Source organism: Peromyscus eremicus, chromosome 20, assembly GCF_949786415.1.
Source record: "Peromyscus eremicus chromosome 20, PerEre_H2_v1, whole genome shotgun sequence".
Lineage (NCBI taxonomy): Eukaryota > Metazoa > Chordata > Mammalia > Rodentia > Cricetidae > Peromyscus > Peromyscus eremicus.
In genome coordinates, this window is record NC_081436.1 from 20,644,462 (window position 1) to 20,671,959 (window position 27,498).

Here is a 27,498-nt window from a genome sequence, read left to right on the forward strand (position 1 = left end):
CAGGGGTGACTGAAGAGTTCACTGTCTCCCTGTACCTGTTCTGCCTTCACCAGCGGGGATGGCGGGTGGTGTGTAAGGAGTCAGATATATTTGTAATTTTCTTTGGATCCCCACCTAGCTCCCCAATAAAGACAAGGTGACTTACTATTAATTAGAAATGTGCAGCTTTAGCTTAGGCTTGTCCCATTAGCTCTTTTAACTTATTTTAACCTGTTTGTATTCATCTACATTTTGCCTTGGGGCTTTTTACCTTTCTTTTATTCTATATGTCCTATTTCCCTGCTTCCTCTGTGTCTCCTACTGGCCCCTGGAGTCTCCCTGTTGTCTCCTTTTCTTTCTTCCTTGAACCTAAATTCCTCCTCCTACATAATCTCCCTGCCTGGAAGTTCCACCTATACCTCTTCCCTTGCTCCTCACCTTTCAGCTCTTTATTAGACCATTCAGGTTCCTTAGTCAGGCAAGGCATAACAGATGCAAGACATCTTTACATCACTAAACACACATCTTTCCACTGTTAAGCAATTGCAGCATAAACAAAAGCAACAACACCTCTTTGCCTGGTTAAAATAGTATTCCACAACAAGGCCCTGAGTCCGTTGTGGAAGAGGCTGGAAACTGAGACTGATCAGTGTGGACTCCAAATAGAAGCAGCAACACGGCAAGCCAGATAGTGGATAAAGAAATTTGCCCAGCCAGCCTGGAGACCTGAGGCTGTGGTGCTATTTTGTTTGTCCTCTAACATATAAAGCTTGTCTGGAGATCTGAGTGTGGAGCTAGCCACTAGTTAACCATAGAGGCCAGGCAGTGGTGGCACACACCTTTTATCCCAGCACTTGAGAGGAAGAAGCAGGAAGATCAGGAGTTCAGGGCCACCCTGGGCTACCTGAGGTTGATCCAGTCTAAAAGAGAAACAGAGCCAAGCGGTGGAGGCACACACCTTTGATCCCAGCACTAGGGAGGTGGAGATAGGAAGTGATATGGCTGGACAGAGAGAGGAATAGAAGGTGGGAGGAGACAGGAACTCACTCTTTTGCAGGCTGAGGAGTTGGTGAGGTGAGAGGTGGCTGTGGCTTGCTCCTTTGTCTCTCTGATCTTTCAGCATTTACCCTGTATCTGGTTCAGAGTTTTTATTACTAAGACTAATTAGGATTTGCGGGACACGAATCAATCTCTGGAACTCATTTCAGATGGAAAGAACTGACTCCATAAGTGTTCTCTGTCTTCCATGTTCTCACAATGGCAAGTATGCCTACACATACACACACATATGCACACACACACACACACACACACACACACACACTATGCAACCCTTACACCATACACACTTATTCACACAGTAATAATAAGGAAATAAATTTAAAATTTTCTAATGGAAAGAAGCATTTGGGTGCACTCTGTGGCTGTCATAGGTGTTGAATGTGGTCCTAATGCTCCAGCACATCCCAGAGCACCTTACCAAAGACTTCCCAGAGCACAAGGCACTTATGGGTTCACAGGATAGACCTGGGATCCTACTCTGAGACCTGACTGATGCCTTCCTGGCTGAGGTGGAAAAGGTGACAGTTGTGGTTGTAGTGTTGGGTAAGGACAAGCAGGACAGAGCCCGTGTGTCACACAGTAACCCAGGATCTGGACTTCCTGGAGACAGTGGAAGGTTTTTGTGGGCTTCTACCCATGATCCTCTCAGCCCACCCTCTCTACCTGGCCCAGGCCAAGGGGAATCCTGAAGCAGCTTTGATGATCAAAATGAACTCGTGGTGGTGGCTGCCCTGTTCACTGTAGGGAAGGTGACCCCCTCCACCACACTGGCCTGGGCCCTGCTGCTCATGGTCCTGCATCTGGATGTGCAATATGAGCCTGGCTGGGGCTGGGAGTGAGGAAAGATAAAGGCACATTCTCTGGGATGACTTGAGACACTTGTGGCTCAAAAAAACAAAAAGCTAACCAAACCAACCTAAAACAAACAAACAAACAAACAACAAAACCGTCACATGATCTCCCCGCCCTCATTTCAAAACACTAATTTCTCTCCCTAGACAGAGAAACCTGTCTCTGCCTGAGAGGACAATGGAGCCAACCAACATAAGACAAAGTGTCCGGATACTGCACCCTCTTTGAACCTCGGCCACTTCTCAACATCCACAACTCTGCCTCAGGATCCTGCTCTTGTACCGTGGTGGACCTCATTCACCATGGCTGCCTCACTGGGTTTGTCTTAGTTTCCAGGGGCAAAAGCATGGCCATGAACAGATGGAAGCAAAACACATCCAAAACAGTGAGGAAAGTCATGAGCAATTTCCTGACAAACAATTACTTCAAAAATTGTTTTAACTGGCAGAATACTAACAGCCTTTAGCAAACTAGTCCTTTGAGTCAATGATTTATAACCTTGGAATGAAGTAGTGGCAGAGAGCATTACATTTGAAGATACCAGAATTACACTCCAGGTTTAGTGTCTTTCTGTATGCTGTGAATATGCGTTGCTCTCATTGGTTGGTAAATAAAACTGTTTTGGTCAATAGCCAGGCAGAATCAGTTTAGGTAGTACAATCAAACTGGAGATGAAGAGGGGCGGAGTCAGAGCAGATGCCAGCCAGCCGCATAGGGAGCAAAACATATAGAAAATAGGCAAAAAGCCACAAACCACGTGGCAAAGCATAGATAAGAAATATGGGTTAATTTCAAATGTAAGAGCTAGCTAGTAACAAGCCTGAGCCATTGGTCAAACATTTATAATCAATATAAGCCTGTGAGTGGTTATTCAGGAACTGGCAGGTGGGAGAGAACCATCCAGTTACAAGTATCCTGGAATATGAACTTTGTTTCCCAGCCATGACCTTGGAGTCAACAGACCTGTGTAACCTAGATGACTCTGATTCTACCAGATGATGGGTCAAAGGACGCTCAGGTGAGGTTATACTTTACATCTTTGTTTCTGCTGTTCAGTACCCTACATTTGGAGAGGATAAAACAGCAGGGAGGGTTTGGGGCATTCTAAATCAGGTGTTTCTGGCAGGAATATTTAACTCCCACTATAACCCTCACGACTTATATATCTCAAGAAAGTGATGACTAGTGGTTAGTTCTGAGCTTAGGCAGCAAAACTAAAATTGGAATGCACAGAACTAATCTAATGTCAGAAGTACACCGTCTACCAGCAGGCCACCAGGAAGCATTCTTTATTTCAAAAGGATGGGAAAACTTTCAGGACGCGAAGAGGACATCCTCTCTCACCTTTTTCCAACGTTCTAAAACAGGCACTTCGAGGGACAAGTAAAGAGGAAAGGACGATTTCCTGAAGCTCTGTTGAGTTCCAGTCACGTTTCTATCTTAGTTCATATGATTCTCCTCTCCTGGGTAAGCACTTGTAACCAGATTACCTGAATTAGTACTGCCTGTCGCCACAATCCCTGATGAGCAGGCAAGAAATGCATCTCTGTTGTGCTTAACACACAATCATAACTGCAGGGAAAGGGGGCCAGGGGACAAACACCATACCCTGACTTGACCCCAAGAGGACCAAGAACTTGAAATCCCACCAATCCCAGAGCTTGTCCCAGAATCAGGCCACAATACCCCACCAATCCCAAGCCACCCTGGAAAGCACCCTCCCCCCCAAATAACTCCTACATAAGCCCTGTACTCTGTTCAGTTTGCTGCTGCTTCTCACTCTAGCCACCCTTCTGGATTTTTCCCTCCCAGTAAATCTCTTGCTGTGAGGTTTGCTGTGTGGTGCGACACTGTTGGGGAACTTTCCCCTGGCAGAGCAGAGCTGTAACACTTTCCCTGGGGAAACCCTCCCCCACCCTAACAGAGTTGTTACAATTGCAGTGGGGGAACTTTCCCCTGACAGAGCTGTAACACTTTCCCTGGGGAAACCCTCCCCCACCCTAACAGAGTTGTTACAATTGCAGTGGGGGAACTTTCCCCTGGCAGAGCTGTAACACTTCCACAGGGCGGAGCTGCAAGGCTTCCCACAGGGACTCTGTGGTGTTGCTTGGCTCCCGACTTCCAAGATAACTTTCCATCCCAGGTGCAAGGCTTACACTAACCCGTCCATCGGGCCCATCATACTGCTAGTATTTCCCATTCTTGCGCACTCGGTCTGAGATACCTAGGGTTTGTTCAAGGTGACAGGCTGCAGCAAGTAAGAGTCAGAATCCGAATCCAAATCGCAGGTCCGCCGCGGGGAAACTAATGACCCATGGCTCTCCTTCAGGGCGGTGCCACGACTGGGAAGGCAAATTCTCGGGACTCCTGAATCTTTCCGTTTTCACCCAAGCGGGGGACTGCAGGAGCGAGGCGACTGCCTGAGGGACCTCCACCCACTCCAGGCGAGGCACAGCTCGAGTCTGGACAAGAGCAAATCCCAGAACATGAGCTCTTCCCTGGCACTTGCCCAGCACACCCGCCCAGCTCACCCGGGGAAGCTGGAGTACTGGCCTGCAGCAGAGCCTCGTCGGGGGCGTGGCTTCCGGCGTCCGCGAGGCTCCGCAGATTACGTGGGGTGCGGCAGCTGGCTGGCTTGAGTTCTGTCTGCTAGCTAGCACTGTGCATTTTCTTCTCAAGGTTGCTGAGGCTCCCGGGGTCATTCCACAGTGCGTGGGGAGCCCCTTCGTGCCCTTCCGGTGCGGCCGTCCCGGGCTGCGAGTCCGTGGTTCCAGCCTGCCTCCATTCTCCTGGTCTCCGCTTGGCCCTGAGTTTCCTTTGGTGAGTGGCAGCACCAAGCTCTTGCAAAGGTTCTTTCTTGGATGAGCAGGCCTGGGCGAGGAAGGTTAGAAGGTGGGTGTGGACCTCGAGCTGGGGGATCCCACTGCCCTGCTGCTTGCCTCCTACTTCAATCCCCCCTCCTCCCCCACCCCCCCCACCCCCGCCACACACCCTGCATGGGCCTTTTGGACCACCCTTGCCTTACATTTCTTTAAATACCAAGTGCCCATCATCTTGAGCGTTAGTTCTGTAGTTTGTGCTTCCATAGGTAACATCCTGTCATAATTTCCCACACTCCCGCTCTGGCCTCAAACCATGAGGAGTGAAGTAACCAGCCGGGTATGAAAACTTTACCAACCCCAACCGGGGTCTTCCTTTGCCCAAACCAAGCTTTCCCAAAGCAACACTCTCAGAGTCACAGTCACCCCAGGGAGTCACATCACTCTTCCCAAGCAGACTTGGGTTTGCACTTTCCACCAAGCCTAAGGAAAGAAAGCAGGGACCCAGGAATGGCTCTTAGACTCACTGTAGTCTTCACTTCAGTGAACCCAGACAGTTGAAGCCAGCAAAGGAAAAATGGCAGGCAGGACAGAAACCAGGAGAGACATGCCCAGGACCCATGTGTCCTCTTCCGGTGGAGTCCAGAGGACAGTGATTAAGTACCTGTTGACATGTGTACAGAGAATTGGGAATCTGAGGGCCCCGCTGGCCCCCGATGGCCAGGGACTCAAGTTCCAGCTTGCTCTTGTAGACATGACATAGCAGTACCACTGACCCCAACCTGGAGGTCACGCAGATCCAGACAGGACACATGTGTTCACATGGCTGAGGAGGCATGGATGGAGGATGAAAGGGAGCAACAGTGCTAACAGGCAGATGTTCAGCAGAGCATCCAGACCATCTCAAGCAAGCTGGTGACAGACCAGGGAACCCTGTACAACATACAGGGTGTGACATCCCTCAGCTGCTCAGTCCACGTATCTCTCTGGACTCACTTAACCTGAAGCAGGAAAATCAGGCCTGAGTCAGTCCATGCCACCCTGGGGCCGGCACCAGTCAGCAACATTGCTTCTCTTTCATGTGATACATGACACAGAGAAGGGACAGAGACTGCTCAAGGGAGGGAATGTCCTGGTGCGAACCCCAGGGTTAACTGTCAGGTGTCAGGTCTTACCCTGGGAGTACGCTGGGTCAGTCCAGGGCCCTCTGTTTAAGGCCCTCAGTGACTAAGTCTCAGTTGTCTCCTACCCCCCACCCTGATGGGCTTGTGTTGGCTCCTGTACTGTGCGGCATTTCCTTTCAGGCCAGGATGGAGCTAGAGGAAGCTGTTGACCATTGACCAATCCAGGGTGCCACCTGTTGGGCAGGACCAAGAGGGATAGACAGGAGCAAGAAGTGAGCCATGGGGACAGGGGCTTCAGGCCAGCAGCAAGCATGGAGTCCCCCACAGGCCCTGGTGGCATAGACATGGGCAGAGAAAGGGGTGGCAGGGACAGCAGAGAGGAGGAGACCCAGGGTCTGGTCCTTGCTGAGGTGCTGCATGCTGTGGACTCCATCTCCTCTCACTCAGCTCCTGCCTCCCTTCTGCCACACTGGAGGGGGCAGCAGAGAGCCCCCCTCCTGGATTCCACTGGGACTTCTGAGCCTTTGATCTTCAAAGGTCTAATCCCCTGCAAGGACAGGGACTGCAATTTCAATGACCCTAGTGAGTGATGAGTTGACATGTGCAGTGTGCCCAGCAGTGCCCAGAACACAGGTGCCATGTGTTGAAAGGCTCAGGAGTCATGTTTCCATTCTCCTCTTGGCTGCCCCTCCTAAACACAGGCCTCTGGGCATGAGGAGGACACTGCCTCCATATCTCCATGTGGAAGACGTTCAGGGAGAGATTGACCCACCAAGAAACAAAGGGTGAATAAAGGAAAGAGACCACCATGGGACAAGAACCTAACCCATCTATGGGCTCCAGGGTCTGTCTGACAGTTGTTGACAATGTCACAGATTTCTTACACCCCATGTGAGAAGTGGCCGGTTCTGAATCTGGCCTTCCTGATCAATTCGGCAACCACCAACTTGTCACAAGACTCCACAAGCTGCAGCCACCTTCCTCCCAATACCCCTCATTCACCACAAAACCAGTCAGTGGTACTTCCTGTCACAGACAGCTGAGGTGTCCTGCAGGGCCTGTAAGTACCTTGTGTCCTGCCAACTAGGTGATCCTTGACCCTCCAGGGCAGTCTTACCCCAGGCTGTGCACTGTCAACAAATCCCTCAAATCTCTGCCTGTGTGGCATGAGGAACGACATCCTTTCTGTCCCTATTATGATAACTGTAGACACAGGGCTCCACCCACCGAGAAACAAAAGGGGTGTAAAATTAGTCACACTGGCCTCCATGAGAAAAGTACCAGGATGGACATCCTGATGGCCTCCCCAGGATTCTCTGACAGTTTTAGACCATTATTCGGCTTTCTCAGATCAGAGCAGAGAGGTCCCCAGGCTGTGAGTTTGGCCTTCCTCATAGTTGAGTGACCTCACACCTGTACTCATGGCTCCCGGGATGGAGCTGTCTTCCCACACCGCCTGTCACTCATCCTCATGGCTAGCCACACAAGCCACTTCAGTGGCCCTTGCCTCACAGTGATAGTGCCTGCAGTGTCTGTCATACCTCATGTCCTAAAGCCAAGTGTTCCATGAACTCAATCCATTCTGAGACAATGTCCTCAGGCCCCCACAGCTCTGCCTGTGTGGCCTATCACTGACTGACTTCCCTATAATTTGTGAACCTGAACCTTGAGGCAGAGTCCACTGGTCATCTTTCCTCTGTGTTCACAGTGCCCAGGCATACATAACCACAGTGTACAGCTCCCTGTGGAGAAAGTGATGTTTCTCCCCTGGATAAGCACCAGAGAAGAGGTGAAAGGGCAGGAACCTCTGAGGCAGACTTTCCCTCACCTGTTCTCACTGCTCCCTACACACCCTGGCTGAACATTAAACACAGCTACTTGGCTCAAGGCAGAGAACAAACTACAGCTTTATCCCCTTCATAAGGGACCAGGTGCCTAGTGTGTCCTTACAGTGTCTGTCCTGATCTCAGGTGTCTGGAGCAGGTGTTCCCCAAACAGCCTGACAAGCAGTGGGGCAGCCATGGTGCTGTTGATTGGAGCTGGTCTGTGGTCTGTGGTCATATTCACGGTCGTCTTCCTGCTTCTGGTGGACCTGATGTACCGACGAAAGTTCTGGACTGCCCATTACCCTCCAGGCCCTGTGCCGCTACCTGGGCTGGGCAACCTGCTGCAGGTGGACTTCCAGAACATGCCTTACAGTTTGTACAAGGTGAGACAGATGGTGGTGGAGGGGGAGTAGAGGTCATGATGCCCCTGAAGCCACAGGATTGACAGGAAGATGGCCTCCAAGAGAAGGAAGGCTGAGAAGTTTCCTTGTGGCACTTACTTCTGGGTCTGAGGACACCGTGGACTTTCTAAGAGTAGAAGTTCAGTATGAAAGGGCCATGGACGCAGGTTGAACAGGACAGAAGTCAGGAAGGCTCCAGGTCCCTTGTGATCCCCTCACTGGATGAGGTGTCAGGAACAGAGGGGAGGAGTCGGGTTCCAGTGTAGCCTGTCAGTCAGGAAAGAGAAATGGGGAGATGGCCGTGTGTGCTATAATCTCTTGATCCTGTGTGGACACAGGCCTCACTGCCCATTTCAGGAACATGAATTTCTTTTGTATTATGGGATATGAAGCACGCAAAGACTTTGCTCTGGCAAGGTCTCCCCTAAATGACCTTATCTACTATGAGAACTTTGCTGGATTTAGAAGAATGGATACCCCATTCACAAGGTCCCATACCTCAGGCTAGAGATAGAGTCAGTGATAGAGCATTTGCTCAGCACAAGGCAGGACCAAGGTTCAATAATGTGTACCATACAAATGTGCTTGCACTGTTAATGGGCACACCCATGCACACACAAACATACAGGTAAACACAAACACACACACAGAGACTTGTGTGCCTAATTTTGATCTTACAGTGTTTGGAAATCTCCACTTCCTAAGTGCTCTGTCCCTCTCCTCCAGCTTCAACAACGCTATGGTGACGTGTTCAGCCTGCAGATGGCCTGGAAGCCCGTGGTTGTGGTCAATGGACTGAAGGCGGTTCGGGAAGTGCTGGTGAACTGTGGAGAGGACACCTCTGACCGCCCTCCAATGCCCATATTTAATCATCTGGGCTTTGGGCACAAATCTAAAGGCAAAGAGCTATCCTGGGGAGAAGGCAGAGAGGATAGGGCTTGAGGAGCCATGGACAGAAGATGGACAGGATCTAATGGAGGGGATGTGTTGAGGCAATGCAAGGGGAAGTCACTGGAATGGAGGGTGGAGACACTACAGTGGCATGTGCTGCTATGTGACAGCAAAGTGCTGGGACACTGGTGGCTGAGACTGACCTCAGGGAAATGTTGGGAGCAGAGGAGATGGCACAGACACATGTATCCTTGTTTACACATGGCACATGTATCCATGTTTATCCACGGATGTCCCTGCAGGTGTGGTGTTTGCCCCTTATGGACCCGAGTGGAGAGAGCAGCGGCGATTCTCTGTGTCCACCCTGCGAGACTTCGGCCTGGGCAAGAAATCATTGGAACAGTGGGTGACAGAGGAGGCTGGTCACCTCTGTGATGCCTTGGCCAAGGAGGCTGGTGGGTGATAGGTGAGATATAGAGATGTGGGCAGGCAATTATGAGCAATACCATGACTTGCTTGCATCTCTGCTTCTAGGTCATCCCTTTAATCCCATCACCCTCCTGAATAAAGGTGCATGCAATGTGATTTCATCCCTCATCTATGCCCATCGCTTCGAGTATGAAGACCCTTTCTTAAACAAGGTGCTCAAAATATTACAGGAAGGTTTTGGAGAGGACTCTGGCTTCATTGCTGAGGTATGAGTCTCAGGGTAATGTACATGGCTACTTCTATGCTGTAAATCCTATCAGAATAATTATGCATTCAGGTGAATGGGTGAGGGTCTAGTGTGACAGTCAAATGCAGGAGGAAAGGCCTACATGTTGGCAAACCTCAGGTAACAGGAGAGGATGAGTGGACAAAGGTCAGGGGCTCTAGGAAGGGAGTGACCTATGCCCCCTGTCTACATGGGAACTGCACAAGCCTCTTAGATTTCCAGTAGAATAGTCATTTGCTTTATCTTGAGTTACAAGACAGCCTAGAGGCTGGAACGGTTGAAAAGCAGGTTATGGGTGGGAACAAACAGATCCTGAGTCCTTTGTGGAAGAAACGAGGACCTGAGACTGGTCCAGGTGAACAGTGAGCAGAATCAGCATCCAGGGGCAGGACACTGATGGTCACTGGGTAAAGGAACTTACCAAGTGAGCCTGGAGATCTGAGCTGGATCCCTGGGACCCATGTGGGAGATAGATCTTACTCTATAATAGTTCTATGACCACCAAATAGGAGCCATTGTGCATGTGTGTGAGTGCATATGCAGGCATGCAAACACATACCCAAACACACACACACACACACACACACACACACACACACACACACACGATTCTTCATTAGCAGTAAAAGCAACTACACTGTTGTGTTTTTTTCCCAGGTGCTGAATGCTGTTCCAGTGCTGCTTCGCATCCCTGGGCTGCCTGGCAAAGCCTTCCCCAAGATGACAGAATTCGTAAATTCACTGGATAAGATGTTGATTGATCACAAGACATCCTGGGACCCTGCCCAGCCTCCCCGAGACCTTTCAGATGCCTTCCTGGCTGAGATGGAGAAGGTGAGGACAGCCATAAAGATTGGGCCTCTGCCTTTTGGCAGAAGCATTCTGTGTCTTGTGATGCCATGTCACGCATGGACCCAAGAATTGGGGTGCATGAACACAATGGTAGATCATTTTGTCCTTATTGCCTCTATCCCTGAGCCTACATTCTCTGTCTGTCCCAGGCTAAAGGGAATCCTGAGAGCACCTTCAATGATGAGAACCTTCGCATGGTGGTGTTTGACCTGTTTTCTGCAGGGATGGTGACCACCTCAACCACACTGTACTGGGCCCTGCTGCTCATGATCCTGCACCCGGATGTGCAGAGTGAGCCTGGTTGGGGTTGGGAGGGAGGGTTAAGGAAGAAAGATTGAGGTGATTGAGAATTTACTGGTTCCAGCACTGGCTTGACCAGGACTCAAATAAGTCTGATGAAAATCTATAGTCATGTAATAAGCCATGGGAGAATTTCAGGAAAGAGCCACCAAGACACTGCTTCACTGAGGGGATGCTGTCCCTCCAGGCCACGTCCACCAGGAGATTGATGAAGTCATAGGGCAGGGGCGGCGTCCAGAGTTGGCAGACCAGGCCCGCATGCCCTACACCAATGCTGTCATTCATGAGGTCCAGCGATTTGCAGACATTGTCCCAGTGAATATACCACACATGACATCCCGTGACATTGAAGTACAGGGCTTCCTCATCCCCAAGGTATGAATGGGGTCCCTTGTCCCAGGGTCACCACTAGGCAAACAAGGCTATAAAGGCCAAGACCACCACATCCTGGATTTGCACATGGTGATGGGACCAACCTGTGTGTGAGTATACAGCAGCCATTGCCCAGGATTCCCCAGGGAAGAGTTATGTCCAAGAAAATAAGCCACAGGGATTTGAGGGAACACTACACACAGAGGCTTGATTTGGGTACCCATGGGAGCTTTGTCACAGGGCCTTGACTGGTACTAGAAGAGGTACTAAGAGGCTATGAGGTGAGGTGAATGAAAGAATCCAGTGTGTGTGCGAAGAGGTTATGTGTGTGAATTTAGTGACCTGGGTCATGTTACCCGTGTCCCAGTCCCTGTTCATACCATGTGCCTCCTGCCAGGGAACGACCCTCATCCCCAACCTGTCCTCCGTGCTGAAGGATGAGACTGTCTGGGAGAAGCCCCTCCAGTTCCACCCTGAACATTTCCTGGATGCCCAGGGCCGCTTTGTGAAGCATGAGGCCTTCATGCCATTCTCAGCAGGTCCTGGGGGGTGCCTGGCTCCCTGTCTCTTCCCAGGGGGCCTTGGAGGGTGGAGCATTCATCAGGCCCCAGACTGACTGATCCCCTCTCCCACCCACAGGCCGCAGAGTATGCCTGGGGGAGCCTCTGGCCCGCATGGAGCTCTTCCTCTTCTTCACCTGCCTCCTGCAGCGCTTTAGCTTCTCGGTGCCTGATGGACAGCCCCGGCCCAGCGACCGTGGCATATTCGCATTGCCAGTTATGCCAGTCCCCTATGAACTCTGCACAGTCTTGCGCTAGAAAGAACAGCAGCTCCAACCTTCTCCCAAGCTTGTGCTAATTGATGTCCGATAAACCTGTTCTGTGGCTGCCACTCATTCCCAGTCCAACCCCCATCCTTGTGTCAACTGTGTCCCAAGACAACAGTCTACAGTCAGTCTTCCCCTCTGCCTCAGACCTCCCCTATGATCAGCTTTAATGTTGTGAGAAAAGAGCAGTAGCACAGGCCTTCAGTATAGCATGAGTGGCCAAGACAAGAAGATTGCAAGTTCAAGGTCAGCCGGGGCTCTATGGCGTGGACTTCTTAATGAGACCCATTATCTACAGGGGGTTTGTCGTCACAAGGTTGTGATACAGGAAGCAGGAGGGAATGAAAGGAGGGAGGTAAGGAAATTTGACACACTATAGGAGGAGAGGTGGTTGTGCTGGTGTTCAGTGATTGACTCTAGATCTCACAGAAAGCCCCATCAACAGCCGCTGGGTGGGTGACCAGTAGACGTTAAGACTGAATGGTTCTCAGAGGAACTTTGAATGGCTTGTGCTGGAAATCAGCACTATCCTTGTTTTGGTGACAGATGTTGGTAAAGGTCCCTAAGACCCTGAAGTGCCACAAATGGTTAAGAGGTCTCTCAAGCTAGACAAGCTGCTGTCCTCACAGCTCAGGCTTGCTGCAGGGAAAGGATGCAGGAGAAAATCTGAGTTGGCAAAAGGTGACTGGTCAGAATCCTGGAGGATGGGCAGGATCCAGCTGTTCTGTCTGGGGCCTTCTCTCCAGACTGAGGATAGTGCTCCTGGCAAGCACATGGGACTAATATAATGGGTTTTACTTACTAGGAAAGTTCAAGAATCTTGGGGCTTGAAAATTTGGGGGCTTTATGAGACCAGGGAGAACATGAAGGCCTGGAGCATCCCTCAAGGCTTATCTTAGTCTCTATATAATCTGAGGCCAGACTGCAGCATCCCAAGACCCTGACCTCTCTGGCATGCCTTGAGACACAGCTGTGTGGGGACTCTGTTCTTGGTTTTGCTTTGGGGAAAAGAAAATGTCCTCTCCCTGACTCTCTTTCTAGGAATGTCAGGGAAGCCCCCCACATCCCATCAGTAGTCAGACATTGGCTTTTGGAATGTAAAGAACCAAAAACACTCACCAAGCTCTGGTAACTTTACTTCACAGTCCTACCTCATTGCTGCCCAGGGGAATATGCACAATGTTTTCCCAGCATCTCCTCTTCTTCCCTCCACCCCCTTTATTTTTACTGTGTATGCATGGGTATTTGCATGCATGTGTGCATGCGATCTCCAGGGACTTGAGTTGAAGTTAGTTGTACACATCTTGTGGATTCTGGGAATGAAGCCTGGGTCCTCAGGAAGAGAAGCCAGTGCTCTTCACTGTAGAACCATCTCTACAGCCCTCCTCTTTCCCCTGTTTGATGGTGCTGGAAGGTCTTGTTCTAGCCTGATGCAATGCCCTCAGCCCCAATGCTCTGCATGTGTGGCATGTCAGTGAGTGAGTTTTTTATGTCCCTGGGAGCAGGGGTTCATTACATAGGTGGCCCATATTCACAGTCCTTAGCCTAACATAACCAGTGTGCACAGCTCCTGTGGAGTCAGCTCCCACATCCTGATGCCCTCCAGTGAGTAAGCACCTGGGGAGGGAAGAAGAGGCAGGAAACTGAGGTAAACCTCCCTAGACTGCTCCATACCTTCCTGACATGCAGACTGTAGAGAAAACACAGGAGGTCAACTCAAGACATAACACAAAGGACAGCCTTCTTCCTTTATTGGGGACCAGATGCCAGGTTGCAGTAAGAGGTCTCCTTCCTGATCTTATGGGGCTGCAGTGGTTGATGTAAGCTGTAGCCATAAAAAACTAGAAGGAGTGAAGTACTCATGAGGTAGCTGACTGGATGTGAACTGTGGCCTGTGGTCATATTCATGGCCATCTTCCTTTACAGGTGGAGCTGATACATTGTTGTAAGCTCTGGAAATCCAGCCGGGCCCTGTGCCACTACTGGGCCTGAACTTGCAGAACATGTGGGAAAACCTGTTCATACACAGAGAGAGGTGGTAATTAAGGGGAACAGAGATCAAGCTCCTCTAGCAGCACACAATGAACAGGGAGCTGGGCCCCTAAGTAGGAGACTTAGCTGCTTCCTGGTGACAGGCTCTGTGGGTTCTGAGGATACTTTGGACTTTCTTAGTGCAAGGTGTGATGGAAAGTTCAGGAAGTGGGGCAGAACAAGGCAGCTGATTTGGCAGCTGGTAGCACAGGGCAGAGTTATTGAGACTCAGGTCTCCTCTGATCCCACTAATGGATGAGGTTGTGAGGGTGAGGAAGAGGAATTAGGGTCTAATGGATCATTTTAGTCAAGAAAGCAAGTGAAGAGAGGTGCTGTGTGGTCTTGACCTCACTGCCTGTCTCAAGAACCTGACTTCATTTGTACATGGTAGAATGCTAAGTAGCCCAATAACAATTCCCAGGCTCTTCAATGTCACATCCTGGTGCTCATGTCAGATAGGAGTCCTTTGTTGTGCTCACAACATGTGACATCCCCAGACACAAGGTACCAGATCTTAGGCTGTGATTGTAGATCAGGGATACATGAAAGGGCCTGAGTCCAATAAACACCAAACTCCCAAGACCCGAAGGCTTGTGTCCCAGGCCTGGTTCAGGCAGTTGATGGACCTCTACCTTGGAGGTGCTCTGACCTTCACCTTCAGTTCCCAAACTACTGCAGAGATGTGTCCTACTTAGAGATGGCCTGAAGATGGAGGTCGTGATCAATGATGGAAAGTCATGCAGGAGACACTGTTGTAAACCATCTGCCAGTGTCCATCTTGAACTACCCAGGCTTCATGACCACCTCTAAAGTCCAAAGACTGTGTGGGCACAGTTGGTCAGAGATGGGCATGGGGTTTATTAAGCAATGATTGTGGTATGTGATCAGGCAATGAAAGAGAAAGTCACTGAATTTCACGTTGGAACACAAGGGATATGTGATGGTGTGTGTGGTGCCAACACTTTGGAGGACCCATGGGTGGAACTGGACCCAGATGAGAAGATGAATGTGGGTAAGAGAGGACAGCACAGCCAAGTATCCCTGTCTACACTCAGACTGTGTGTGTTAAGGTGTGGTCTTCTCACCTTATGGGTCTGCATGGTGACAGCATGGTGGTTTTGTGACCTCCTGCCTGGCTATGAACTCAGTGGAGCAGGGGTGACTGAGGAGTTCACTGTCTCCCTGTACCTGTTCTGCCTTCACCAGCAGGGATGGCGGGTGGTGTGTAAGGAGTCAGATATATTTGTAATTTTCTTTGGATCCCCACCTAGCTCCCCAATAAAGACAAGGTGACTTACTATTAATTAGAAATGTGCAGCTTTAGCTTAGGCTTGTCCCATTAGCTCTTTTAACTTATTTTAACCTGTTTGTATTCATCTACATTTTGCCTTGGGGCTTTTTACCTTTCTTTTATTCTGTATGTCCTATTTCCCTGCTTCCTCTGTGTCTCCTACTGGCCCCTGGAGTCTCCCTGTTGTCTCCTTTTCTTTCTTCCTTGAACCTAAATTCCTCCTCCTACTTAATCTCCCTGCCTGGAAGTTCCACCTATACCTCTTCCCTTGCTCCTCACCTTTCAGCTCTTTATTAGACCATTCAGGTTCCTTAGTCAGGCAAGGCATAACAGATGCAAGACATCTTTACATCACTAAACACACATCTTTCCACTGTTAAGCAATTGCAGCATAAACAAAAGCAACAACACCTCTTTGCCTGGTTAAAATAGTATTCCACAACAAGGCCCTGAGTCCGTTGTGGAAGAGGCTGGAAACTGAGACTGATCCATGTGGACTCCAAATAGAAGCAACAGCACGGCAAGCCAGATAGTGGATAAAGAAATTTGCCCAGCCAGCCTGGAGACCTGAGGCTGTGGTGCTATTTTGTTTGTCCTCTAACATATAAAGCTTGTCTGGAGATCAGAGTGTGGAGCTAGCCACTAGTTAACCATAGAGGCCAGGCAGTGGTGGCACACACCTTTTATCCCAGCACTTGAGAGGAAGAAGCAGGAAGATCAGGAGTTCAGGGCCACCCTGGGCTACCTGAGGTTGATCCAGTCTAAAAGAGAAACAGAGCCAAGCGGTGGAGGCACACACCTTTGATCCCAGCACTAGGGAGGTGGAGATAGGAAGTGATATGGCTGGACAGAGAGAGGAATAGAAGGTGGGAGGAGACAGGAACTCACTCTTTTGCAGGCTGAGGAGTTGGTGAGGTGAGAGGTGGCTGTGGCTTGCTCCTTTGTCTCTCTGATCTTTCAGCATTTACCCTGTATCTGGTTCAGAGTTTTTATTACTAAGACTAATTAGGATTTGCGGGACACGAATCAATCTCTGGAACTCATTTCAGATGGAAAGAACTGACTCCATAAGTGTTCTCTGTCTTCCATGTTCTCACAATGGCAAGTATGCCTACACATACACACACATATGCACACACACACACACACACACACACACACACTATGCAACCCTTACACCATACACACTTATTCACACAGTAATAATAAGGAAATAAATTTAAAATTTTCTAATGGAAAGAAGCATTTGGGTGCACTCTGTGGCTGTCATAGGTGTTGAATGTGGTCCTAATGCTCCAGCACATCCCAGAGCACCTTACCAAAGACTTCCCAGAGCACAAGGCACTTATGGGTTCACAGGATAGACCTGGGATCCTACTCTGAGACCTGACTGATGCCTTCCTGGCTGAGGTGGAAAAGGTGACAGTTGTGGTTGTAGTGTTGGGTAAGGACAAGCAGGACAGAGCCCGTGTGTCACACAGTAACCCAGGATCTGGACTTCCTGGAGACAGTGGAAGGTTTTTGTGGGCTTCTACCCATGATCCTCTCAGCCCACCCTCTCTACCTGGCCCAGGCCAAGGGGAATCCTGAAGCAGCTTTGATGATCAAAATGAACTCGTGGTGGTGGCTGCCCTGTTCACTGTAGGGAAGGTGACCCCCTCCACCACACTGGCCTGGGCCCTGCTGCTCATGGTCCTGCATCTGGATGTGCAATATGAGCCTGGCTGGGGCTGGGAGTGAGGAAAGATAAAGGCACATTCTCTGGGATGACTTGAGACACTTGTGGCTCAAAAAAACAAAAAGCTAACCAAACCAACCTAAAACAAACAAACAAACAAACAACAAAACCGTCACATGATCTCCCCGCCCTCATTTCAAAACACTAACATCTCTCCCTAGACAGAGAAACCTGTCTCTGCCTGAGAGGACAATGGAGCCAACCAACATAAGACCAAGTGTCCGGATACTGCACCCTCTTTGAACCTCGGCCACTTCTCAACATCCACAACTCTGCCTCAGGATCCTGCTCTTGTACCGTGGTGGACCTCATTCACCATGGCTGCCTCACTGGGTTTGTCTTAGTTTCCAGGGGCAAAAGCATGGCCATGAACAGATGGAAGCAAAACACATCCAAAACAGTGAGGAAAGTCATGAGCAATTTCCTGACAAACAATTACTTCAAAAATTGTTTTAACTGGCAGAATACTAACAGCCTTTAGCAAACTAGTCCTTTGAGTCAATGATTTATAACCTTGGAATGAAGTAGTGGCAGAGAGCATTACATTTGAAGATACCAGAATTACACTCCAGGTTTAGTGTCTTTCTGTATGCTGTGAATATGCGTTGCTCTCATTGGTTGGTAAATAAAACTGTTTTGGTCAATAGCCAGGCAGAATCAGGTTAGGTAGTACAATCAAACTGGAGATGAAGAGGGGCGGAGTCAGAGCAGATGCCAGCCAGCCGCATAGGGAGCAAAACATATAGAAAATAGGCAAAAAGCCACAAACCACGTGGCAAAGCATAGATAAGAAATATGGGTTAATTTCAAATGTAAGAGCTAGCTAGTAACAAGCCTGAGCCATTGGTCAAACATTTATAATCAATATAAGCCTGTGAGTGGTTATTCAGGAACTGGCAGGTGGGAGAGAACCATCCAGTTACAAGTATCCTGGAATATGAACTTTGTTTCCCAGCCATGACCTTGGAGTCAACAGACCTGTGTAACCTAGATGATTCTGATTCTACCAGATGATGGGTCAAAGGACGCTCAGGTGAGGTTATACTTTACATCTTTGTTTCTGCTGTTCAGTACCCTACATTTGGAGAGGATAAAACAGCAGGGAGGGTTTGGGGCATTCTAAATCAGGTGTTTCTGGCAGGAATATTTAACTCCCACTATAACCCTCACGACTTATATATCTCAAGAAAGTGATGACTAGTGGTTAGTTCTGAGCTTAGGCAGCAAAACTGAAATTGGAATGCACAGAACTAATCTAATGTCAGAAGTACACCGTCTACCAGCAGGCCACCAGGAAGCAATCTTTATTTCAAAAGGATGGGAAAACTTTCAGGACGCGAAGAGGACATCCTCTCTCACCTTTTTCCAACGTTCTAAAACAGGCACTTCGAGGGACAAGTAAAGAGGAAAGGACGATTTCCTGAAGCTCTGTTGAGTTCCAGTCACGTTTCTATCTTAGTTCATATGATTCTCCTCTCCTGGGTAAGCACTTGTAACCAGATTACCTGAATTAGTACTGCCTGTCGCCACAATCCCTGATGAGCAGGCAAGAAATGCATCTCTGTTGTGCTTAACACACAATCCTAACTGCAGGGAAAGGGGGCCAGGGGACAAACACCATACCCTGACTTGACCCCAAGAGGACCAAGAACTTGAAATCCCACCAATCCCAGAGCTTGTCCCAGAATCAGGCCACAATACCCCACCAATCCCAAGCCACCCTGGAAGCACCCTCCCCCCCAAATAACTCCTACATAAGCCCTGTACTCTGTTCAGTTTGCTGCTGCTTCTCACTCTAGCCACCCTTCTGGATTTTTCCCTCCCAGTAAATCTCTTGCTGTGAGGTTTGCTGTGTGGTGCGACACTGTTGGGGAACTTTCCCCTGGCAGAGCAGAGCTGTAACACTTTCCCTGGGGAAACCCTCCCCCACCCTAACAGAGTTGTTACAATTGCAGTGGGGGAACTTTCCCCTGGCAGAGCTGTAACACTTCCACAGGGCGGAGCTGCAAGGCTTCCCACAGGGACTCTGTGGTGTTGCTTGGCTCCCGACTTCCAAGATAACTTTCCATCCCAGGTGCAAGGCTTACACTAACCTGTCCTTGGGTCCCATCATACTGCTAGTATTTCCCATTCTTGCGCACTCGGTCTGAGATACCTAGGGTTTGTTCAAGGTGACAGGCTGCAGCAAGTAAGAGTCAGAATCCGAATCCAAATCGCAGGTCCGCCGCGGGGAAACTAATGACCCATGGCTCTCCTTCAGGGCGGCGCCACGACTGGGAAGGCAAATTCTCAGGACTCCTGAATCTTTCCGTTTTCACCCAAGCGGGGGACTGCAGGAGCGAGGCGACTGCCTGAGGGACCTCCACCCACTCCAGGCGAGGCACAGCTCGAGTCTGGACAAGAGCAAATCCCAGAACATGAGCTCTTCCCTGGCACTTGCCCAGCACACCCGCCCAGCTCACCCGGGGAAGCTGGAGGACTGGCCTGCAGTGGAGCCTCGTCGGGGGCGTGGCTTCCGGCGTCCGCGAGGCTCCGCAGATTACGTGGGGTGCGGCAGCTGGCTGGCTTGAGTTCTGTCTGCTAGCTAGCACTGTGCATTTTCTTCTCAAGGTTGCTGAGTCTCCCGGGGTCATTCCACAGTGCGTGGGGAGCCCCTTCGTGCCCTTCCGGTGCGGCCGTCCCGGGCTGCGAGTCCGTGGTTCCAGCCTGCCTCCATTCTCCTGGTCTCCGCTTGGCCCTGAGTTTCCTTTGGTGAGTGGCAGCACCAAGCTCTTGCAAAGGTTCTTTCTTGGATGAGCAGGCCTGGGCGAGGAAGGTTAGAAGGTGGGTGTGGACCTCGAGCTGGGGGATCCCGCTGCCCTGCTGCTTGCCTCCTACTTCAATCCCCCCTCCTCCCCCACCCCCCCACCCCCGCCACACACCCTGCACGGGCCTTTTGGACCACCCTTGCCTTACATTTCTTTAAATACCAAGTGCCCATCATCTTGAGCGTTAGTTCTGTAGTTTGTGCTTCCATAGGTAACATCCTGTCATAATTTCCCACACTCCCGCTCTGGCCTCAAACTATGAGGAGGGAAGTAACCAGCCGGGTATGAAAACTTTACCAACCCCAACCGGGGTCTTCCTTTGCCCAAACCAAGCTTTCCCAAAGCAACACTCTCAGAGTCACAGTCACCCCAGGGAGTCACATCACTCTTTCCAAGCAGACTTGGGTTTGCACTTTCCACCAAGCCTAAGGAAAGAAAGCAGGGACCCAGGAATAGCTCTTAGACTCACTGTTAGTCTTCACTTCAGTGAACCCAGACAGTTGAAGCCAGCAAAGGAAAAATGGCAGGCAGGACAGAAACCAGGAGAGACATGCCCAGGACCCATGTGTCCTCTTCAGGTGGAGTCCGGAGGACAGTGATTAAGTATCTGTTGACATGTGTACAGAGAATTGGGAATCTGAGGGCCCCGCTGGCCCCCGATGGCCAGGGACTCAAGTTCCAGCTTGCTCTTGTAGACATGACATAGCAGTACCACTGACCCCAACCTGGAGGTCACGCAGATCCAGACAGGACACATTTGTTCACATGGCTGAGGAGGCATGGATGGAGGATGAAAGGGAGCAACAGTGCTAACAGGCAGATGTTCAGCAGAGCATCCAGGCCATCTCAAGCAAGCTGGTGACAGACCAGGGAACCCTGTACAACATACAGGGTGTGACATCCCTCAGCTGCTCAGTCCACGTATCTCTCTGGACTCACTTAACCTGAAGCAGGAAAATCAGGCCTGAGTCGGTCCATGCCACCCTGGGGCCGGCACCAGTCAGCAACATTGCTTCTCTTTCATGTGATACATGACACAGAGAAGGGACAGAGACTGCTCAAGGGAGGGAATGTCCTGGTGCGAACCCCAGGGTTAACTGTCAGGTGTCAGGTCTTACCCTGGGAGTACGCTGGGTCAGTCCAGGGGAAACTGTCTGTTTAAGGCCCTCAGTGACTAAGTCTCAGTTGTCTCCTACCCCCCACCCTGATGGGCTTGTGTTGGCTCCTGTACTGTGCGGCATTTCCTTTCAGGCCAGGATGGAGCTAGAGGAAGCTGTTGACCATTGACCAATCCAGGGTGCCACCTGTTGGGCAGGACCAAGAGGGATAGACAGGAGCAAGAAGTGAGCCATGGGGACAGGGGCTTCAGGCCAGCAGCAAGCATGGAGTCCCCCACAGGCCCCGGTGGCATAGACATGGACAGAGAAAGGGGTGGCAGGGACAGCAGAGAGGAGGAGACCCAGGGTCTGGTCCTTGCTGAGGTGCTGCATGCTGTGGACTCCATCTCCTCTCACTCAGCTCCTGCCTCCCTTCTGCCACACTGGAGGGGGCAGCAGAGAGCCCCCCTCCTGGATTCCACTGGGACTTCTGAGCCTTTGATCTTCAAAGGTCTAATCCCCTGCAAGGACAGGGACTGCAATTTCAATGACCCTAGTGAGTGATGAGTTGACATGTGCAGTGTGCCCAGCAGTGCCCAGAACACAGGTGCCATGTGTTGAAAGGCTCAGGAGTCATGTTTCCATTCTCCTCTTGGCTGCCCCTCCTAAACACAGGCCTCTGGGCATGAGGAGGACACTGCCTCCATATCTCCATGTGGAAGACGTTCAGGGAGAGATTGACCCACCAAGAAACAAAGGGTGAATAAAGGAAAGAGACCACCATGGGACAAGAACCTAACCCATCTATGGGCTCCAGGGTCTGTCTGACAGTTGTTGACAATGTCACAGATTTCTTACACCCCATGTGAGAAGTGGCCGGTTCTGAATCTGGCCTTCCTGATCAATTCGGCAACCACCAACTTGTCACAAGACTCCACAAGCTGCAGCCACCTTCCTCCCAATACCCCTCATTCACCACAAAACCAGTCAGTGGTACTTCCTGTCACAGACAGCTGAGGTGTCCTGCAGGGCCTGTAAGTACCTTGTGTCCTGCCAACTAGGTGATCCTTGACCCTCCAGGGCAGTCTTACCCCAGGCTGTGCACTGTCAACAAATCCCTCAAATCTCTGCCTGTGTGGCATGAGGAACGACATCCTTTCTGTCTCTATTATGATAACTGTAGACACAGGGCTCCACCCACCGAGAAACAAAAGGGGTGTAAAATTAGTCACACTGGCCTCCATGAGAAAAGTACCAGGATGGACATCCTGATGGCCTCCCCAGGATTCTCTGACAGTTTTAGACCATTATTCGGCTTTCTCAGATCAGAGCAGAGAGGTCCCCAGGCTGTGAGTTTGGCCTTCCTCATAGTTGAGTGACCTCACACTTGTACTCATGGCTCCCGGGATGGAGCTGTCTTCCCACACCGCCTGTCACTCATCCTCATGGCTAGCCACACAAGCCACTTCAGTGGCCCTTGCCACACAGTGATAGTGCCTGCAGTGTCTGTCATACCTCATGTCCTAAAGCCAAGTGTTCCATGAACTCAATCCATTCTGAGACAATGTCCTCGGGCCCCCAGAGCTCTGCCTGTGTGGCCTATCACTGACTGACTTCCCTATAATTTGTGAACCTGAACCTTGAGGCAGAGTCCACTGGTCATCTTTCCTCTGTGTTCACAGTGCCCAGGCATACATAACCACAGTGTACAGCTCCCTGTGGAGAAAGTGATGTTTCTCCCCTGGATAAGCACCAGAGAAGAGGTGAAAGGGCAGGAACCTCTGAGGCAGACTTTCCCTCACCTGTTCTCACTGCTCCCTACACACCCTGGCTGAACAGTAAACACAGCTACTTGGCTCAAGGCAGAGAACAAAGTGCAGCTTTATCCCCTTCATAAGGGACCAGGAGCCCAGTGTGTCCTTACAGTGTCTGTCCTGATCTCAGGTGTCTGGAGCAGGTGTTCCCCAAACAGCCTGACAAGCAGTGGGGCCGCCATGGCGCTGTTGATTGGAGCTGGTCTGTGGTCTGTGGTCATATTCACGGTCGTCTTCCTGCTTCTGGTGGACCTGATGTACCGACGAAAGTTCTGGACTGCCCATTACCCTCCAGGCCCTGTGCCGCTACCTGGGCTGGGCAACCTGCTGCAGGTGGACTTCCAGAACATGCCTTACAGTTTGTACAAGGTGAGACAGATGGTGGTGGAGGGAGGTAGAGGTCATGATGCCCCTGAAGCCACAGGATTGACAGGAAGATGGCCTCCAAGAGGAGGAAGGCCGAGTAGTTTCCTTGTGGCACTTACTTCTGGGTCTGAGGACACTGTGGACTTTCTAGGAGCAGAGGCTCAGTATGGAAAGGCCATGGAGGCAGGTTGAACAGGACAGAAGTCAGGAAGGCTCCAGGTCCCTTGTGATCCCTTCAGTGGATGAGGTGTCAGGAACAGAGGGGAGGAGTCGGGTTCCAGTGTAGCCTGTCAGTCAGGAAAGAGAAGTGGGGTGATGGCCGTGTGTGGTATAATCTCTTGCTCCTGTGTGGACTCAAGCCTCGCTGCCCATATCAGGAACATGAATTTCTCTTGTAATGGGGTATGAAGCGGGCAAAGACTTTGCTCTGGCAAGGTCACCTCTGAATGACCTAATTTACTATGAGAACTTTGCTGGATTTACAAGAATGGATACCCCATTCACAAGGTCCCATACCTCAGGCTAGAGATAGAGTCAGTGATAGAGCATTTGCTCAGCACAGGGCAGGACCAAGGTTCAATAATATGTACCATACAAATGTGCTCATGTTTGTGTGCTTGTGCTCATGTGCTTACACACACACACACACACACACACACACACACACACACACACACAGAGAGAGAGAGAGAGAGAGAGAGAGAGAGAGAGAGAGAGAGGCCTGTGTGCTGAACTTTGATCTTACAGTCTGCAGGGAACCTCCACTTCCTAAGTGTCTGTCCCTCTCCTTCAGCTTCAACAACGCTATGGTGACGTGTTCAGCCTGCAGATGGCCTGGAAGCCCGTGGTTGTGGTCAATGGACTGAAGGCGGTTCGGGAAGTGCTGGTGAACTGTGGAGAGGACACCTCTGACCGCCCTCCAATGCCCATCTACAATCACCTGGGCTATGGGCACAAATCTAAAGGCAAAGAGCTATCTTGGGTAGAAGGCAGAGAGGATAGGGCTTGAGGAGCTATAGACAGAAGATGGACAGGACCTAATGGAGGGATGTGTTGAGGCAATGCAAGGGGAAGTCACTGGAATGGAGGGTGGAGACACTACAGTGGCATGTGCTGCTATGTGACAGCAAAGTGCTGGGACACTGGTGGCTGAGACTGACCTCAGGGAAATGTTGGGAGCAGAGGAGATGGCACAGACACATGTATCCTTGTTTACACATGGCACATGTATCCATGTTTATCCACGGATGTCCCTGCAGGTGTGGTGTTTGCCCCTTATGGACCCGAGTGGAGAGAGCAGCGGCGATTCTCTGTGTCCACCCTGCGAGACTTCGGCCTGGGCAAGAAATCATTGGAACAGTGGGTGACAGAGGAGGCTGGTCACCTCTGTGATGCCTTGGCCAAGGAGGCTGGTGGGTGATAGGTGAGATATAGAGATGTGGGCAGGCAATTATGAGCAATACCATGACTTGCTTGCATCTCTGCTTCTAGGTCATCCCTTTAATCCCATCACCCTCCTGAATAAAGGTGCATGCAATGTGATTTCATCCCTCATCTATGCCCATCGCTTCGAGTATGAAGACCCTTTCTTAAACAAGGTGCTCAAAATATTACAGGAAGGTTTTGGAGAGGACTCTGGCTTCATTGCTGAGGTATGAGTCTCAGGGTAATGTACATGGCTACTTCTATGCTGTAAATCCTATCAGAATAATTATGCATTCAGGTGAATGGGTGAGGGTCTAGTGTGACAGTCAAATGCAGGAGGAAAGGCCTACATGTTGGCAAACCTCAGGTAACAGGAGAGGATGAGTGGACAAAGGTCAGGGGCTCTAGGAAGGGAGTGACCTATGCCCCCTGTCTACATGGGAACTGCACAAGCCTCTTAGATTTCCAGTAGAATAGTCATTTGCTTTATCTTGAGTTACAAGACAGCCTAGAGGCTGGAACGGTTGAAAAGCAGGTTATGGGTGGGAACAAACAGATCCTGAGTCCTTTGTGGAAGAAACGAGGACCTGAGACTGGTCCAGGTGAACAGTGAGCAGAATCAGCATCCAGGGGCAGGACACTGATGGTCACTGGGTAAAGGAACTTACCAAGTGAGCCTGGAGATCTGAGCTGGATCCCTGGGACCCATGTGGGAGATAGATCTTACTCTATAATAGTTCTATGACCACCAAATAGGAGCCATTGTGCATGTGTGTGAGTGCATATGCAGGCATGCAAACACATACCCAAACACACACACACACACACACACACACACACACACACACACACACGATTCTTCATTAGCAGTAAAAGCAACTACACTGTTGTGTTTTTTTCCCAGGTGCTGAATGCTGTTCCAGTGCTGCTTCGCATCCCTGGGCTGCCTGGCAAAGCCTTCCCCAAGATGACAGAATTCGTAAATTCACTGGATAAGATGTTGATTGATCACAAGACATCCTGGGACCCTGCCCAGCCTCCCCGAGACCTTTCAGATGCCTTCCTGGCTGAGATGGAGAAGGTGAGGACAGCCATAAAGATTGGGCCTCTGCCTTTTGGCAGAAGCATTCTGTGTCTTGTGATGCCATGTCACGCATGGACCCAAGAATTGGGGTGCATGAACACAATGGTAGATCATTTTGTCCTTATTGCCTCTATCCCTGAGCCTACATTCTCTGTCTGTCCCAGGCTAAAGGGAATCCTGAGAGCACCTTCAATGATGAGAACCTTCGCATGGTGGTGTTTGACCTGTTTTCTGCAGGGATGGTGACCACCTCAACCACACTGTACTGGGCCCTGCTGCTCATGATCCTGCACCCGGATGTGCAGAGTGAGCCTGGTTGGGGTTGGGAGGGAGGGTTAAGGAAGAAAGATTGAGGTGATTGAGAATTTACTGGTTCCAGCACTGGCTTGACCAGGACTCAAATAAGTCTGATGAAAATCTATAGTCATGTAATAAGCCATGGGAGAATTTCAGGAAAGAGCCACCAAGACACTGCTTCACTGAGGGGATGCTGTCCCTCCAGGCCACGTCCACCAGGAGATTGATGAAGTCATAGGGCAGGGGCGGCGTCCAGAGTTGGCAGACCAGGCCCGCATGCCCTACACCAATGCTGTCATTCATGAGGTCCAGCGATTTGCAGACATTGTCCCAGTGAATATACCACACATGACATCCCGTGACATTGAAGTACAGGGCTTCCTCATCCCCAAGGTATGAATGGGGTCCCTTGTCCCAGGGTCACCACTAGGCAAACAAGGCTATAAAGGCCAAGACCACCACATCCTGGATTTGCACATGGTGATGGGACCAACCTGTGTGTGAGTATACAGCAGCCATTGCCCAGGATTCCCCAGGGAAGAGTTATGTCCAAGAAAATAAGCCACAGGGATTTGAGGGAACACTACACACAGAGGCTTGATTTGGGTACCCATGGGAGCTTTGTCACAGGGCCTTGACTGGTACTAGAAGAGGTACTAAGAGGCTATGAGGTGAGGTGAATGAAAGAATCCAGTGTGTGTGCGAAGAGGTTATGTGTGTGAATTTAGTGACCTGGGTCATGTTACCCGTGTCCCAGTCCCTGTTCATACCATGTGCCTCCTGCCAGGGAACGACCCTCATCCCCAACCTGTCCTCCGTGCTGAAGGATGAGACTGTCTGGGAGAAGCCCCTCCAGTTCCACCCTGAACATTTCCTGGATGCCCAGGGCCGCTTTGTGAAGCATGAGGCCTTCATGCCATTCTCAGCAGGTCCTGGGGGGTGCCTGGCTCCCTGTCTCTTCCCAGGGGGCCTTGGAGGGTGGAGCATTCATCAGGCCCCAGACTGACTGATCCCCTCTCCCACCCACAGGCCGCAGAGTATGCCTGGGGGAGCCTCTGGCCCGCATGGAGCTCTTCCTCTTCTTCACCTGCCTCCTGCAGCGCTTTAGCTTCTCGGTGCCTGATGGACAGCCCCGGCCCAGCGACCGTGGCATATTCGCATTGCCAGTTATGCCAGTCCCCTATGAACTCTGCACAGTCTTGCGCTAGAAAGAACAGCAGCTCCAACCTTCTCCCAAGCTTGTGCTAATTGATGTCCGATAAACCTGTTCTGTGGCTGCCACTCATTCCCAGTCCAACCCCCATCCTTGTGTCAACTGTGTCCCAAGACAACAGTCTACAGTCAGTCTTCCCCTCTGCCTCAGACCTCCCCTATGATCAGCTTTAATGTTGTGAGAAAAGAGCAGTAGCACAGGCCTTCAGTATAGCATGAGTGGCCAAGACAAGAAGATTGCAAGTTCAAGGTCAGCCGGGGCTCTATGGCGTGGACTTCTTAATGAGACCCATTATCTACAGGGGGTTTGTCGTCAC

At 50.6% G+C, this 27,498-nt stretch overlaps 2 protein-coding genes across 2 annotated transcripts; both read left to right on the top strand.

The window, feature by feature from the left end:
- Nucleotides 1–4,546: 4,546 nt before the first annotated feature.
- LOC131896993 (cytochrome P450 2D20-like) lies at nt 4,547–12,087 on the top strand. The gene is made up of 10 exons (XM_059247845.1): nt 4,547–4,713; nt 7,807–8,045; nt 8,790–8,961; nt 9,257–9,409; nt 9,489–9,649; nt 10,327–10,503; nt 10,671–10,812; nt 11,009–11,196; nt 11,591–11,732; nt 11,833–12,087. The coding sequence occupies exons 2-10, from the start codon at nt 7,857–7,859 to the stop codon at nt 12,009–12,011; spliced, it is 1,503 nt and encodes a 500-aa protein (XP_059103828.1). The 5' UTR covers nt 4,547–4,713; nt 7,807–7,856; the 3' UTR covers nt 12,012–12,087.
- A 7,506-nt stretch (nt 12,088–19,593) lies between these two features.
- Nucleotides 19,594–27,253, top strand: LOC131896506 (cytochrome P450 2D20-like). Its single transcript, XM_059247176.1, has 10 exons — nt 19,594–19,830; nt 22,928–23,166; nt 23,957–24,128; nt 24,423–24,575; nt 24,655–24,815; nt 25,493–25,669; nt 25,837–25,978; nt 26,175–26,362; nt 26,757–26,898; nt 26,999–27,253. The coding sequence occupies exons 2-10, from the start codon at nt 22,978–22,980 to the stop codon at nt 27,175–27,177; spliced, it is 1,503 nt and encodes a 500-aa protein (XP_059103159.1). The 5' UTR covers nt 19,594–19,830; nt 22,928–22,977; the 3' UTR covers nt 27,178–27,253.
- Nucleotides 27,254–27,498: the final 245 nt, after the last annotated feature.